The sequence below is a fragment of the Panicum virgatum genome, chromosome 4K (genome assembly GCF_016808335.1).
Source record: "Panicum virgatum strain AP13 chromosome 4K, P.virgatum_v5, whole genome shotgun sequence".
Taxonomy (NCBI): Eukaryota; Viridiplantae; Streptophyta; class Magnoliopsida; order Poales; family Poaceae; genus Panicum; species Panicum virgatum.
The window spans coordinates 26,609,666-26,625,482 of NC_053139.1; the positions used below are offsets into that span (position 1 = coordinate 26,609,666).

The 15,817-nt window shown below is 56.4% G+C and overlaps 1 protein-coding gene across 1 annotated transcript; it reads right to left on the bottom strand.

Annotated features, from left to right (window-relative positions):
• Positions 1-10,862: 10,862 nt before the first annotated feature.
• On the bottom strand, positions 10,863-14,232 carry LOC120702050 (antifreeze protein Maxi-like). Its single transcript, XM_039985823.1, has 3 exons — positions 13,929-14,232; positions 11,661-11,950; positions 10,863-10,889 (listed from the first exon to the last, which is right to left on the bottom strand). The coding sequence occupies exons 1-3, from the start codon at positions 14,230-14,232 to the stop codon at positions 10,863-10,865; spliced, it is 621 nt and encodes a 206-aa protein (XP_039841757.1).
• Positions 14,233-15,817: the final 1,585 nt, after the last annotated feature.

The following is a 15,817-nucleotide window of genomic DNA, read 5'->3' on the forward strand; positions in this document are numbered from 1 at the left end:
CAAAGTATCTGGGAGCAGCAGCTAGCAGTGGCAACATACTCAGCTTCTGTGGAAGAAAGCGCTACACTAGCCTACTTGCGAGAGGACCAAGACACCAAAGATGTACCGAGAAATTGACAAGTGCCAGATGTCGACTTGCGATCCAACCGACACCCACCGAAATCAGAGAAGAGTCCGCAGAGTACCTAAAGATGCGTTTCACCACCTGCCTGTGGGAGGTGCGTGGCGAAGTCTGATACCGTGCGCAGAGGCAGATGCCGAACTGGATGTCCGGTCGCGTCGCCGTCAGGTACAGGAGAGAGCCGATCATGCTCCTGTACTCCTTCTGATCCACCGCCTCGCCGTCCAAGTCCTCATCAAGCATCGTAGATGTGCTGATCGGAGTCGGCTGAGGAGACAAGTCACTCATGTCGAACTTCCGTAGCAGGTCTCTAGTGTACTTGGCTTGATGGACAAAAGTGCCCTGAGGAGTTTGCTTGATCTACAGCCCGAGGAAGAACTGCAACTCACACATCATGCTCATCTCGAACTCCCTGGACATCTGCTCAGAAAACTTGGAGACAAGAGCGTGAGAAGAGCCACCAAAGATAATATCATCCACGTATATCTGAACTAAAAGAAAATCAGTGCCAGATCGCATGAGGAATAAAGTTTTATCAACACATCCCATTTTAAAGCCCTAAGCCAGCAAAAAGGTTTTCAATCTATCATACCAAGGTCTAGGTGCCTGTTTCAAACCGTAAAGAGCTTTCTGAAGTTTATAAACACGGTTTGGAAACTTGGGATTTTCAAAACCAGGGGGTTGCTTCACATAAACCTCTTCTTCGATAAAACCATTCAAGAAGGCAGATTTAACATCCATTTGGAAAACCTTAAAACCCTTGGAAGCAGCAAATGCAAGAAAGATTCGAATAGCTTCCAAACGAGCAACAGGGGCAAAAGTTTCCTCAAAAATCAACACCCTCTTTTTGGCAAAACCCCTGGGCAACAAGACGAGCCTTGTTTCGAACAACCAAACCATCCTCACCCTGCTTGTTTTTGAAAACCCACTTCGTTCCGATGGGATTACAAGCAGGTGGAGGCTCGACCAGAACCCAAACTTGGTTTCTTTCAAAATTTTCAAGTTCCTCATGCATGGCATTGACCCAATTAGAATCAGAAAGAGCGTGTCCAATATCTTTGGGCTCAAAAGAGGCAACAATCGCTGAATGAGCAAAGCCAGCGATACTGGTTACCTTGGACCTGGTGACTCACTCGTTGAGATCACCTAGCATCTGTTGAGGTGGATGACGACGCTGAATGTGTCGCGGTGCTTCCTGTGTCGAAGTCGCCTCCTGCTCAACCAAAACTAGTGTCTCCTCAGGTGCAGCTGGTGAAGCCTGAGTCACCTCCTCGAACAGCCCCCGGGAAGTAGACGTAGTCGGGTCGGGACCGTCGTCATCGTCCGAGCTCGTGGCAGAGATAGCTGGGTCCACAGCACGCGTGGTAGCCTCAGCGTCGCCCTCTGCAGCTTCTTCCTCCTCATCTTCAAAGATGGAAGTGCCGAGCTCATCATCTCCTGCAACTTCAAAGACAGAAGAATTGCACGGTGCAGTCTCGTCGAATGTGACTTCACAAGTCTCTCTGACAATGTTAGTATCAATAATCAGCACACGGTATGCTCTAGAGTGAGAAGCATAACCGAGAAAAATACCATCAGACGAGCGAGACTCAAACTTATCAAGATTTCCATCTTTCAGCACAAAGCACCGGCAACCGAAAACTCTGAGATGGTCAACACGGGGCTGGCGTCCAAACCGCAACTCATAAGAAGTCCTGTGCATGAAAGCACACAAGAAAATGCGGTTGGACACGTAACAAGCGGTGTTAACCGCCTCAGCCCAGTATTTGCGAGGAGTCCTATGCTCATCGAGCATCGTCCTCGCCATCTCAACCAGTGTCTGATTCTTCTACTCTACAACTCCACTCTGCTGTGGAGTGTAGGGAGAAGAATACTAGTGTTCAAGCCCTTGATCACTGCAAAAGGCGTCAAAACGAGCATTTTTGAATTCTGTGCCATTGTCACTACAGATCGCTCTCATGGCCTGGGATAACTCGTTTTTCAACCTCAAGATCAAGTCTCGAACAAACTCGAAAGCCTCATCCTTGGTTCTCATGAAAAAGACCCAAGAATAGCGAGAAAAGTCGTCCACAATCACAAGAACGTACCACTTCCCACCAACAGACATCACCCGAGAAGGACCGACAGTGTCCATGTGTAGCAACTCTCCAGGGTGAGAGGTCATCACCTGATTAACAGGCGGATGTGAAGTGGCAATCATTTTCCCGTGGTGACACGGATGGCAAACAAGGTCCTTTTCAAACTTCAATTTGGGCAATCCTCGGATTAGGCCAAGTGAGCTAAGTCTCGACAATAAGTCAAAGCTCAAATGTCCAAGTCTCCTATGCCACCTCCACAGATCAGAAGAAGGACCAGCCATCAAGCAATGAGAAGGGCCAAAAGGAGTTCCAGAGAAGTCAACCAAGAAAACCCGATCGCGAGGTGTGATCCGGCAAACCAAATCTCCCCTGGAATCCAAAACACACGAGCAACCCTCCTTGAAGCGAACCACAAACCCCTCATCAAGAAGTTGCAAAATAGAGAGCAAATTAAAGCCAAGATTCGAAACCAAAGCAACTTCTCTCAGGGTAAAACGATCAGAAACTCGAACAGCGCCAAGTCCACGTACCTTTCCTCTTCCATTATCCCCGAACACAATGTATTCCTTTGAGCGCATCGGGGTGAGGCTGGATAACCATTTGTCATTTCCGGTCATGTGGCGCGAACAACCGGAGTCCATGATCCACCTGTTCTCCAAGCCTCCGACCTACACATCAGTAGTGAGACAAAGGGTGAGCAAATGTTTCAACACTGGGGTTAGCAAAGTGAGAAGCAAACCAGTGTCGAGCCATTTGCTCTACAGAAGGGTTAGCAAAACCAGACAAAACGTATCCCCCGTCCCGTCTACCGCGTGACTGACGAACACCACCGCGAGGAAAGCGTGGAGCCTCAAAACCTCCTCCAAAGCCTCGGTCCCATGGTCCATAGCCGTACTGAAAACGACCAGGAGCACGGCCGGCAAAGCGACCACCCGCTGGAGCACGGTAACCACCACCGTCTCCCTGACCTCCACCTACACGGCGCACCCTAGCAACTTGTCTACCACCACGCCGAGAAGGACCATGCACCCGAGCAGAGTACATGTCCGCGTTCCGTCTCTCCTGCTCTCGCCTCACAGCTCGCTTCCTCCTGAAGCAAAACTCCTCCAGGTGACCTTCCCTGTCACAAAACTCGCATTGGTACCTCACCTCACGCTTGGGAGGTGGAGGCCTAGCCTGCGGACGGGGAGGAGCAGCCCTCTTCTTCTGGGCAACCTGGGCTGTGGCAGCAGGGAGCGTGTCGAGGGGATTCCTCAGCGCATTGGGCTTTGGAACCCAAACCTGCTTCTGCGGAGGTACTTTCGGTGGTTCTTTAAGCACACCATCCGCGGCGTTAACAAGCGAAGGCTGCGTGCTCGTGCTAGCAGTGTTTCCAGCAGCCTTGCCAATCTTACCATACAACCTGTCAAAGTCTGACTTCGTGTATGTGTAACCGACCCCAAACCCATCAACACGCTTGAACTGCTTAATCATCATGCCCAACTGCGGCTCACTACTAGAAACCCAACTCAGAATCGCCCTAAGGTATGTGTTCTCATTCTTCAAGTTGGCTTTCTCTACCGCAAAATTATCCAAATCAGAGATCAAACCAGGGCAAACAGAGCAGTCAATAGGTGGGCTAGACTCTACGACCTTAGTCTTTCCAAAAGACTTGATCAAAGCGTTCTTCTCCTCTAACTCCGACCTAAGCGTGGGACAAAGCTTACAAGCGCCAAGCAAAGCAGGCCTAGATCTAAGCTCCTCTAGTTCACAAACAACAGTAGCAAACTTGGACTGCAAAGAAGCTAGATCAGACTTGAAGATAGGACACTCATCGCATTCAAGCACATCACTAACAATGGGAGCATCCTTGACAAGTTCAAGCTCATGCTTGGCCTTGGCTAGCTCATGAGATACGTCATAAAGTGAAGACTTAGCAACATCTAAGTTCGCGACATTCTCATCATGCTTGGCACAGAGAGCAACAAGATCATTCATGTGAGATATGCAGCCAGCGCACTCATCCTCACTAGATTTCTCCCTAGCACAAGCCAGCTCAGCCCTAAGCTTTCTACACTCTCTAGCTACTTCCTTAAGCAGCATCTTCTGGTTGTCGAGAGCGGCGTACAACTCCCTAACCTCTGTATCAAGCAGGTCGATCATGGAGTTTACCTTTGAATCGCTCTCGGATCCAGGAGAAGAGCTGGAGTGCGTCGGTGTAGCATGTCCACCTGAAGACGCACGAGCACCATCGGCTTTGCCCGCCATGGTGCAGAAGCTCTTGCGCCGACCGGCCGCCAAGCAAATGCCGATGAAGCCGGTGGCTTCCTTGTCCCGCTTCTTCTTCTTCTTGTCGTCGTCGTCGGAGATCGGTGAAGAAGAGCGGTCGGTGTCGGAGCTCTTGTCGAGGTCGCTGAGCTGCGCCAGGAAGGCCTTCTCCCGCTTCTTGGCCTTGTACTGGAAGCGCTTATTGAGCGACTCCTTGTCGAAGCGTCCTCCCCGGTCACGATTGCGGTGCTTGTGGTGCCGACGCTCCTTGTTGGAGCCTCCCTCGTCGCAGTCGCGGTGGCGGTAGTAGTCGAAGGAGTTGTTCTGGCCACCGCTGGAATTCTTGGGGCAATCGGCGACGAAGTGGTTCAGATCGCCGCAGTTGTAGCACTCGGGGTTCTTCTTCCTCTTCCTGTTGTGGTATACGCTTTGGAACTTACTGATCAAGAGGCACAAGTCGTCGTCGCCCAGCGTCTCCAGCTGCTCATCTGAAATAGAAGGCAAAGAGGCAAGAGAAAAGCCAAGAGCAGAGTTAGCGTTAGAGCTCGATTCACCTGGGCCAGTCACAAGAGCGATGCTCTTGGAAGGAGGGGCACCATTGAGCTTGGCTCGTGTCTGGTTATCCACCTCCGTGGCCTTGAGCTTGCTGAAAATCTAGTTCACGGTCAGAGTCTCATAGCCTGCAGACTCAATGATCGTGTTCACCTTGAGATCCCACACAGAGCGGTCAAGTGCATAGAGCAACTTGAGAGCCTTCTCGTGCTCTATGTACTCAAGGGCACCAGCAGACCTATTTGCATTGACTTTGTTCACAATCGACTGAAAGCGACTGAACATCAAGTCAATGCTATCACCCGGCTCCTGTGTGAAGTTATCGTATTCATGCCGGTGAGTCTTGAACAGTCTGTCCTTCACCTGAGGTGTACCCTCGTGGTAGTTCTCAAGGCACATCCAAATCTTGTGGGCTTCCTGAAAACCCTGGACGCATGAGAACTCCGCACGAAAAACGCCAGCGAACAAGGCATTAACGGCCTTGGCGTTAGCCTCGTGCTGGGTCACCTGTAGAGGTGTGGTCCGTACAGCAAGCACCTCGTAAAGCTGGTTCGTGGTAATTTCCCAGACATCGGCTCCCATGCTGTGCAGGAAAGCTCTCATGCGAACCTTCCAGTAGGCATAGTCCTCGCCGGAAAACACCGGGATCTTATCAAGACTCGCCATGGTCGCCGAGTGGTTTTCGAACCGGTTAAGGTACTGAAAACCTCAACCGAGCTCTGATACCAATTGAGGGACCGAAGCCGGCGACCAGAGAGGGCGTGAATGGGAGCCGATCAAAATTTCTTCGAAATTCGAACCGTCGGCCTATATCCCGAAAATCACCCAAGCCCTCAAGCGTTCGGACCAGAGTTTGGAATATCTATGGAAAAGCTAAACCAACACAAAAGGTCTCGAACGAGCGAGCGAAACCACGAAGCAAATTGGAAGCGAATCGGGAAAGCTGCAAAACTGATCTGCCTGGACCGGTCTGACCGATGCACTGTACCGGTCTGACCGGTCTCGACTGTTCAAAAACTAGCAGACCGGTCTGACCGGTGGCACCCAGAAAACCCCCGAAAACTTGGATTCAAACGATGAATCTCAACCAAACGACCACGAAAATCGATAAAACTTGGGGGATAGCTTCGCCCCTACTCCGTGAACATATCCCCAAGAGATCTCGTCCTAAAGATCAAAGAAATTCGAGAATTCGAGGGGAGATCAAGAAGGGTTGGGGTTTTCTCGAAAGCTCAAGAACTTCAATTCTGAAGCACTGGTGATTCCAGAGGGTTTAGCATGAGGCTAGTAACATGGGAATCACTACAAAGAGATCAAAGAATCATCTCGATCAGGTGCATCAAAATCAAAACAAAAATCCATCACAAAAGAGCACAAGAAGGACGGGATTGGATTGATTCAAAAGCCTAGAGGGCACAAGGAGGATGGGGCCTCCTTTCCCAATCAAATTCAATACAAAGTCTCACAAATACATAACAAATCTACTCTAAAGAGAAGAATAGAGGGAGGGAGACGCAGGGGCGGTAGTCTGGAGAACAGAGGAGTCCACGAACAGATTACAAAAGCCGCTATTAACCTAACACAAGTGAAGGGGTATTTATACCCGCAAGACCGGTCAGACCGGTACGCTGGACCAGGCAGACCGGTTGGTTAGACCGGTCCGACCGGTGCCAGGGACCGGTGAGACCGGTTGGCCTGTAGCACCCCCTGTACACAATCTCATCCGATGGCCGAGGTTCTTTCTTCGGAACGAAGTCTTCTCCACGATGCCGCCGTCTTGATGAAGATCCAGTCCGCGGTTTTGGAGGGTCCGCGAAACCCGCGTAGGTGGCCGGTTTTGAGAAAACCGCCAAAACCTCACGCGCGGGAAGATTTCCACCTCCACGCCGTGGCCCTAGACGCCGTTCCCGCCTCGGCCTGCTGACGGCCCTAGACGCCGCCCGACGCCCGTCACCTCCTTGCCCGCAGCGAGGCCCTAGACGCCCGTCGCCTCCGTTAGTCATGAGACCGACGCCCGTGCCTCCACGACTTGGCATCTTCAACCGTCGTCCGCCTCCATGGTTTTGTGGCGCAAAACAAGAAACCCGCCTTCCGTCGCCACTTGCGCCCTCGATCCAGGAGTGGACGCCACTGCTGCCGCCCGGTCTGAGCTCCGGTCCCGGCTGCCCTTCACCGCCGTCCACCGCACGGTCCATCGGCCACAGCACCTCCATGGCAGCTTCTCGTCGACACTCGACGCCTGTGTACCTGCAATCCAAAGACCAAGCGCACGATCACACTGCACGGTTGACAATTCACTCATCACAGGCAGGATAGAGTACTCTCGTTTCTCAGAAACAATGCACCAATGCAAATGTAGCAGCCAATGCAACTGCGAAGGTACAACATAGTAATCTAGTTCCTCATTTAGGTGCTTCTCGTATCATTGTGATCACATGTTTTTGAACCAGTTTTCTATCTTTGTTGGCCAGACTACCAAGACTCTAGTAAAGTATGCTCATGCTCCAACAGTTCGCTGCGCCCCTTCGACATTCAACAAATTTGTTGACAACTTGACCCTCAACCAGCGTATAAAGATCATAGAGATGGGTTTTGGTGGCCTCCTTGGTATATCTGCAGAGAGGATAGGAAGCAGAGAACTATTGAAGTTCATGTTCGACAGGCTAGACCCAAACAGCATGGTAATCGAACTTGGCAAAAATAGGGGAATCCATGTGACTCCCTTTGCCGTGAAGCAAGTGCTCGGCATACCAGATAGTGATGAAGATCTACCTCTACAAACAAACAACCATGCATCCAAGGCTCTGTCCAAACTCAAGATTATGTTGGGTCTCGAAGAATCCCAGGACCTTCACGCGAGCCATCTCCAAAAGATCTTGAAGGATGATTTAGAGCTGTGCTCTAATTTGATTAATGATGAAATGCAATAAGATTTTTGTTTATCATTGCTTCTAACAAGCTCCTGTTTCCTAGCACAGATAACTATTGGAGAGAATAATGCTTGTATTTCTCCAACCCTAGAAGGGTGGGTATATATAGTACCTACACATGGGCCTCTAGATGGGCCTCTATACACATGGGCTCAATATACTCCAACACCCCCCCGCAGTCTGAACTACTGGCGCAGCGGTGTTCAAGACTGGACAACAAGAAAGCCAACACCCCCCGCAGTCTGAACAACCGACGCAGCGGTATTCAAGACTGGACAAGATGAGAGTACAAGTAGAGCACAAAAGGGCTAATACCCCCCGTAGCCACAACTAGCCACCGGCTACGTTGAGGCTGGATCGAAACTCCGAGAAGGTCGACGAGGGCAGCCCCTTGGTGAAGATGTCAGCAAACTGGGAGGTAGTCGGGACATGGAGTACCCGAACATCGCCGATGGTGACTCTGTCGCGCACGAAGTGTAGGTCGATCTCCACGTACTTCGTCCACTGATGCTGGACGGGGTTGGTGGAGAGATACACGGTGCTGACATTGTTGCAGTAGACGAGCGTGCTCTTGGCGAGCGGGCTGTGGAGCTCCGCCAAGAGCTGTCACAGCCAGGATGCCTCCGCCACACCGTTAGCGACAGCCCGGTACTCCGCCTCGGCACTGGAGCGGGAGACAACTGGCTGCCGCTTGGATGACCAGGAGACCAGGTTGCCGCCCAGGAAGACGGCGTAGCCGGAGGTGGAACGACGAGTGTTCGGGCAGCCAGCCCAGTCAGCGTCGGTGTAGACCACCAGCTCAGCAGAGGACGAGCGGTGAAGTACCAGGCCGAGGTCCACAGTGCCACGAATGTACCGGAGGAGACGTTTCAGCGCAGCAAGGTGTGATACCCGGGGATCACGCATATGGAGACAGACCTGCTGAACGGTGAGATCCAGCCTGGTGAAGGTGAGGTACTGCAATGCGCCGGCCAGACTCCGGTAGGTAGTAGGATCATCCACCGGATCACCCAGATCAGCAGACAGCTTCGCCTGAGTGTCGACTGGAGTGGAGCAGGGCTTGCAATCAGTCATCCCAGTCCACTCCAGAATATTGAGGGCGTACTGCCACTGGTGAAGGAGAAGACCAGATGGGCGAGGCTCAACAGTGACGCCCAAGAAGTGGTGGAGCTGACCGAGATCCTTCATAGCGAACTCCTGCTGCAGAGAGGAGATGACACTCTGGAGCAACTGCTGACTAGAAGCTGTGAGCACAATGTCGTTGACATATAGCAACAGATAGGCAGTCTCATCCCCACGGCTGTAGATGAAGAGAGACGTGTCAGACTTGGCCTCGGTGAACCCCAGTGTCATCAAGAACGTGGCGAACCGAGAGTACCAAGCCTGAGGAGCCTGCTTCAGTCCATAGAGAGACTTGTTGAGCCGGCAGACCATATCCGGATGACTCGAGTCCACAAATCCCGCTGGCTGAGAGCAGTAGACAGTCTCTGACAAGGTGCCGTGAAGCAACGCATTCTTCACGTCCAGCTGGTGCACAGGCCAAGTGCGCGAGAGCGCAAGCGAGAGGACCGTGCGCATTGTAGCGGGCTTCACGACCGGGCTGAAGGTCTCATCATAGTCCACACCAGGCCGCTGAGTGAACCCCCGGAGAACCCAGCGAGCCTTGTAGCGCTCCAGTGTGACATCAGCACGACGCTTATGCGTCCAGATCCACTTGCCAGTCACCACATTGCAACCAGACGGACGCGGCACGAGGTCCCACGTCTAGTTGGCAAGAAGAGCCACGTACTCCTCTTCCATCGCGCGACACCAGTGAGGATCTGCCAAGGCGTCGCGGACAGAGGAGGGTACTGGAGAGACCCGCGGCTCTCCCTCGGTGGCGGAGAGAGTCGCGGCCTGGGACACCATCCGCCGAGTCACCATGGGATGGATATACCGAGGATCCCGATGGATGACCGGCGGGTGGTACACCTCCGGCTCGGCTCGAGAGGGAGTCGGAGGAGGCGGCGGCGGCGACGGCTCCGGTGTCGACGTCGCAGGAGCCTCCGGAGCAGGAGGCGGCGCCGGTGTCATCGCCGAACAACGCCGGTACACCTGCATCGGCTCAGCATACTGCTACGGTGCCGGGTTCGGTGCTGAGCGACGCCGGTACATCTGCACCGGCTGAGCGTACCGCTCAGGTGCATGGGAAGGCACCGGGGCCGCGCGTGGCGCAGCAGGAGACACCGGGTCCGTGCGCGGCATGACCGGAGGTCCGGGGGCCGCGCGTGGTGCGACCGCGGGCACCGGGGCCGCGCTCGGCACAGCAGGGATCACCGGAAGCGGTGCCAGTGTGCCGGGAAAACCTGCAGGAAAAGGACAGACAGGTAATGGTGGCTGAACCACCAGGTCAGTCGGAAATAGAGACGCCAGCTCGGGATCAGAAGAAGGTGTGGAGGAGGTGGAGTAGGGGATATCCAACTCGTCGAAGACGACGTGTCGGGAGATCAGAACGCGGCGAGAGGTGAGGTCAAAGCATTGGTACCCCTTGTGGTCAGGGGAGTACCCGAGGAACACACAATGAGTCGAGCGGGGCGGAAGCTTGTGAGAAGCGGTGGCGGAGGTGTTAGGGTAACACGCACACCCGAAGACCCGAAGGTGGTTGTAGCGAGGAGGGGTACCGAAAAGAGCGTGGTGTGGAGTGGGAGCAGGAGAAGCAGTGGACGGAAGGCGGTTGAGCAGGTAGGTGGCGGTGTGTAGGCTCTCAGCCCAGAAGCGCGGGGGGAGAGAAGCCTGGATCAGAAGGGTGCGCACGACGTCGTTCGTCATGCGAATCATCCGCTTAGCCTTGCCGTTCTGAGGAGAGGTATACGGACAAGACATACGCAACTGAACACCCCGAGACAGGAAGAAAGACCGAGAGGTGGAGTTATCGAACTCCCGCCCGTTGTCGCACTAGACGGCCTTAACAATGTGGCCGAACTGAGTGGACACCCAGGCAAAGAAATGGAGGAGGGTGGGGAAGGTCTCTGACTTGGCACGCAAAGGAAATGTCCAAGAGTAGTGCGAGAAGTCATCGACCACCACCAGATAGTACTTGTAGCCAGAGAGGCTGAGTACAGGGGAGGTCCACAGGTCACAATGAACAAGGTCGAATGCATGCGTCGCATGCGATGAAGAAGAGGAAAAAGGAAGTCGAACATGACGACCGAGCTGGCACGCATGGCAGAGGGGCTGAGCGGGAGCCCTAGTACCAGGAACATCGGTACTATGACCGAGCTGAGCCAGAACGTCGCGGCCAGGGTGACCAATACGACGGTGCCAAGTGGTGGAAGACGGCGTCGCGGCAGACCAAGATCGCCAGGGCGAAGAAGAAGACGAGAGTGGTGTAGCGGAAGAAGGAAGGCGAAGGGTGTAAAGGGGCCCCATGCTGTCACACCGGAGTAGCGGACGCCGGGAGGCCGAATCCTTTACAGTGAGGCCAGAAGAATCAAACTCGATGGAATAAGAATTGTTAGCTGTAAATTGACGAATGGAAAGAAGGTTATGAACCATCTGAGGAGCAACAAGGACATTGGGAAGACGAAAAGAGCCAGGAGCAGAACCCACGGCGGTGACAGGAAGGCAAGATCCGTCACCAACCATGATGGAAGAAGGACAAGAGGGGTTTGCGGGTCAGACAGAAGAGAGGATACCGGCATGTGGGGTGGTGTGGAAGGAGGCACCCGAGTCGGCGATCCACTCGGGGCTGACAGGCGGCGTCTGCTCCATGGCGCTGAAGGACTGCGCGAACAGGGGAGCAGCTCCGGCAGTAGCAGCACTGGCGGCGATCGGCTGCCCGCTGAAGGCGTTGGCGGCGAACGGCGCGGCCGCGGGGGGCATCCTGAATGCAAGCCACGCGGCGTCGAGGGAGGCAGTGGCCCGCGCGGAGTCCCTGGGCGCAACGGCCTGTGCGGCGTGCGTGGCGGCGAGGGAGGCGGCGGCCCGAGCGGCGGGCGCGACAGTGGCCACAAAGGCGGCGGCGGCGTGCGCGGTGGGCGCGCCTTGGAGCAGAGGTGGGTACTGGAGAGACCCGCGGCTCTCCCTCGGTGGCAGAGAGAGTCGCGGCCTGGGACGCCATCCGCCGAGTCACCATGGGATGGATATGCCGAGGATCCCGATGGATGACCGGCGGGTGGTACACCTCCGGTTCGGCTCGAGAGGGAACCGGAGGAGGCAGCGGCATCGACGGCTCCGGTGTCGACGTCGCAGGAGCCTTCGGAGCAGGAGGCGGCGCCGGTGTCGACGCAGAACAACGCCGGTACAGCTGCACCGACTCAGCGTACCGCTACGGTGCCGGGTTCGGCGCCGAGCGACGCCGGTACATCTGCACCGGCTGAGCATACCGCTCAGGTGCAGGGGAAGGCACCGGGGCCGCGTGTGGCGCAGCAGGAGACACCGGGTCCGTGCGCGGCACGACCGGAGGTCCGGGGGCCGCGCGTGGTGCGACCGCGGGCACCGGGGCCGCGCTCGGCACAGCAGGGATCACCGGAAGCGGTGCCAGTGTGCCGGGAAAACCTGCAGGAAAAGGACAGACAGGTAATGGTGGCTGAACCACCGGGTTAGTCGGAAATAGAGACGCCAGCTCGGGATCAGAAGAAGGTGTGGAGGAGGTGGAGTATGGGAAATCCGACTCGTCGAAGACGACGTGTCGGGAGATCAGAACGCGGCGAGAGGTGAGGTCAAAGCATCGGTACCCCTTGTGGTCAGGGGAGTACCCGAGGAACACACAACGAGTCGAGCGGGGTGCCAGCTTGTGAGAAGCGGTGGCGGAGGTGTTAGGGTAACACGCACACCCGAAGACCCGAAGGTGGTCGTAGTGAGGAGGGGTACCGAAAAGAGCGTGGTGTGGAGTGGGAGCAGGAGAAGCAGTGGACGGAAGGCGGTTGAGCAGGTAGGTGGCGGTGTGGAGGCTCTCAGCCCAGAAGCGTGGGGGGAGAGAAGCCTGGATCAGAAGGGTGCGCACGATGTCGTTCGTTGTGCGAATCATCCGCTCAGCCTTGCCGTTCTGAGGAGAGGTATACGGACAAGACATACGCAACTGAACACCCCGAGACAGGAAGAAACACCGGGAGGTGGAGTTATCGAACTCCCGCCCATTGTCGCACTAGACGGCCTTAACAATGAGGCCGAACTGAGTGGACACCCAGGCAAAGAAATGGAGGAGGGTGGGGAAGGTCTCTGACTTGGCACGCAAAGGAAATGTCCAAGAGTAGTGCGAGAAGTCATCGACCACCACCCGATAGTACTTGTAGCCAGAGAGGCTGAGTACAGGGGAGGTCCACAGGTCACAGTGAACAAGGTCGAATGCATGCGTCGCATGCGATGAAGAAGAGGAAAAAGGAAGTCGAACATGACGACCGAGCTGGCACGCATGGCAGAGGGGCTGAGCGGGAGCCCTAGTACCAGAAACATCGGTACTATGATCGAGCTGAGCCAGAACGTCGCGGCCAGGGTGACCAAAACGACGGTGCCAAGTGGTCGAAGACGGCGTCGTGGCAAAAGCGGCAGACCAAGATCGCCAGGGCGAAGAAGAAGACGAGAGTGGTGTAGCGGAAGAAGGAAGGCGAAGGGTGTAAAGGGGCCCCATGCTGTCACACCGGAGTAGCGGACGCTGGGAGGCCGAATCCTTTACAGTGAGGCCAGAAGAATCAAACTCGATGGAATAAGAATTGTTAGCTGTAAATTGACGAATGGAAAGAAGGTTATGAACCATCTGAGGAGCAACAAGGACATTGGGAAGACGAAAAGAGCCAGGAGCAGAACCCACGGCGGTGACAGGAAGGCAAGATCCGTCACCAACCATGATGGAAGAAGGACAAGAGGGGTTTGGGGGTCGAACAGAAGAGAGGATACCGGCATGTGGGTTGGTGTGGAAGGAGGCACCCGAGTCGGCGATCCACTCGGGGCTGACCGGCGGCGTCCGCCCCATGGCGCTGAAGGACTGCGCGAACAGGGGAGCAGCTCCGGCAGTAGCAGCACCGGCAGCGATCGGCTGCCCGCTGAAGGCGTTGGCGGCGAATGGCGCGGCCGTGGGGGGCATCCCGAATGCAAGCCATGCGGCGTCGAGGGAGGCAGTGGCCCGCGCGGAGTCCCTGGGCGCAACGGCCTGCGCGGCGAGGGAGGCGGCGGCCCGCGCGGCGGGCGCGACAGCGGCCCCAAAGGCGGCGGCGGCGTGCATGGTGGGCGCGCCCTGGAGCAGAGGAGAGGGGGTAGGGGCCGTGGATCCAGCGCGGGGGGGTAGCGCGTGGCCAGCGGAGGCACACGCGCTCTGGGGCCACGCCATGCCGTGAGCAGGGGCGGCAGCAGCCCAGGGGGGCGGAGGCCCACGGGGAAGGCAGCCCTGGCGGCGGTGGTGCGTCCCCTGCGCCACATGAGGCCAGCCGCCCGTCCTGCAGGGGAGGCTACAGGGGCAACTGCAGAGGCCCCGGAGCTGTAGCACTTGCGGGCTGCAAGGAGCACGGCAGCTGCGCCTCCATGGGGCCTGCGGCGGTCGGGTCGCGCCAGGCCGGTGGGGCACCAGGAACCGCGGCGCCAAGGGCGGATCTGGCGCCAGCAGCAGAGGAGAGGAAGGATACGGCGGCCATGGGCCACTGCAGCCCGGGCTGCAGCTGCAGCGAATGCAGCTGGACGTCCCGCGCGCCCGCGGCACCCCCCGCACTCACGCCCGCAGCGGCGGCGGTGAGATCCTGCAGGGGCGGGGCGGGAACCGGCGGCGGCACGTGCAGGGCGGGGGCCGCAGTGGCGGAAGCCAGAGCCAGGCTGCCCAAGCCCTGGCCCGGGTCTACCCCCCAGCCCGAGGCCCATGGGCCTACATCTAAGTCGGGAGGGGCGGCCCAATGGAGGGCGCAGGGCAGGGGAGGGGTCATCGCCCAGGGGAGCAGCAGCGCAGGGACCTGGGCGGCGGCGGTGCAGGAGAAGGGGCCCCGCCCCTGGGTGGCGACAGCACCCAGGGGGCAGGGCCCCTAGGCAGCGGCGGCGGCGCAGGTAGTGTGCCAGGCGGAGATGGGGGCGGCGGCGCGATGGCCACGGGAGCAGGGGAGGGCTGTACCGCGGCGGCCCCCTGCGTGGCGGCGGCGGGCGCAGAGGAAGGAGGAGGATCCTCGGGCACGGATGGAGTGGCGGCCGCGGCAGCGCTGGTAGGGGAGCTGGCGGCCGGCCCGGTAGGAGGAAGCAGGGGCAGCCACGCGTGGCCAGGCAGGGGCGCCGCGGCTGGCTGCAGCGCGCGCCATGGGGCGGCGGTAGGGGCGGCACCATGGGCCGGCGGCAGGGGCGGCGCAGCCATGCAAGGGCCTGGATCTGCCCAGGCGACGCCCGACGCCGCGCAAGGCACAGGCACAGGGGAAATGGCGCCCAGAACAGGGGAGGGAAAGGAAGAGAGGAGAGGGAAGGAAGAGAGGAAAGGGAGGGGCGGCGGCGGTGGCCGTCCGGCCATGGTGCCGGCGGCGGCGGCGCCGGCTAGTGGGAGGAGAAGAGAGAGCTAGGCGACTGATACCATATTGGAGAGAATAATGCTTGTATTCTTCCAACCCTAGAAGGGTGGGTATATATAGTACCTACACATGGACCTCTAGATGGGCCTCTATACACATGGGCTCAATATACTCCAACAATAACAACATCCGATGCAAGGATATTTACCTGACTAGGGACTTGTTGTAACACCCTAATTTAAATTTCAGCATTTATTAATAAATTTAATTGGCTTTATTTAATTTTCTAGGATTTATTGTGTTTAGCCTTGCATTTAATTTAATTTTGTTTCACAAGTAATTAAAATTTGTTTAGGTTTAACAATTTGTTGAGCATTCATGCTGGAGCATTTATTTTTGCTTGTGTGCATAAGGTTGTTGAATTCAAATTTTCGTTTG

What these genes read in the sequence shown, in the direction of transcription:
- LOC120702050 (XM_039985823.1), bottom strand. Translation starts at nt 14,232, where the DNA reads ATGGCGTGGCCCCAGAGCGCGTGTGCCTCCGCTGGCCACGCGCTACCC. An exon ending in CGGGCAGCCGATCGCTGCCG is followed by an intron (nt 11,951 to 13,928) that starts GTGCTGCTACTG and finishes CTCTGCTCCAAG; the next exon opens with GCGCGCCCACCGCGCACGCC. An exon ending in CCATGGAGCAGACGCCGCCT is followed by an intron (nt 10,890 to 11,660) that starts GTCAGCCCCGAG and finishes GTGTCCACTCAG; the next exon opens with TTCGGCCACATTGTTAAGGC.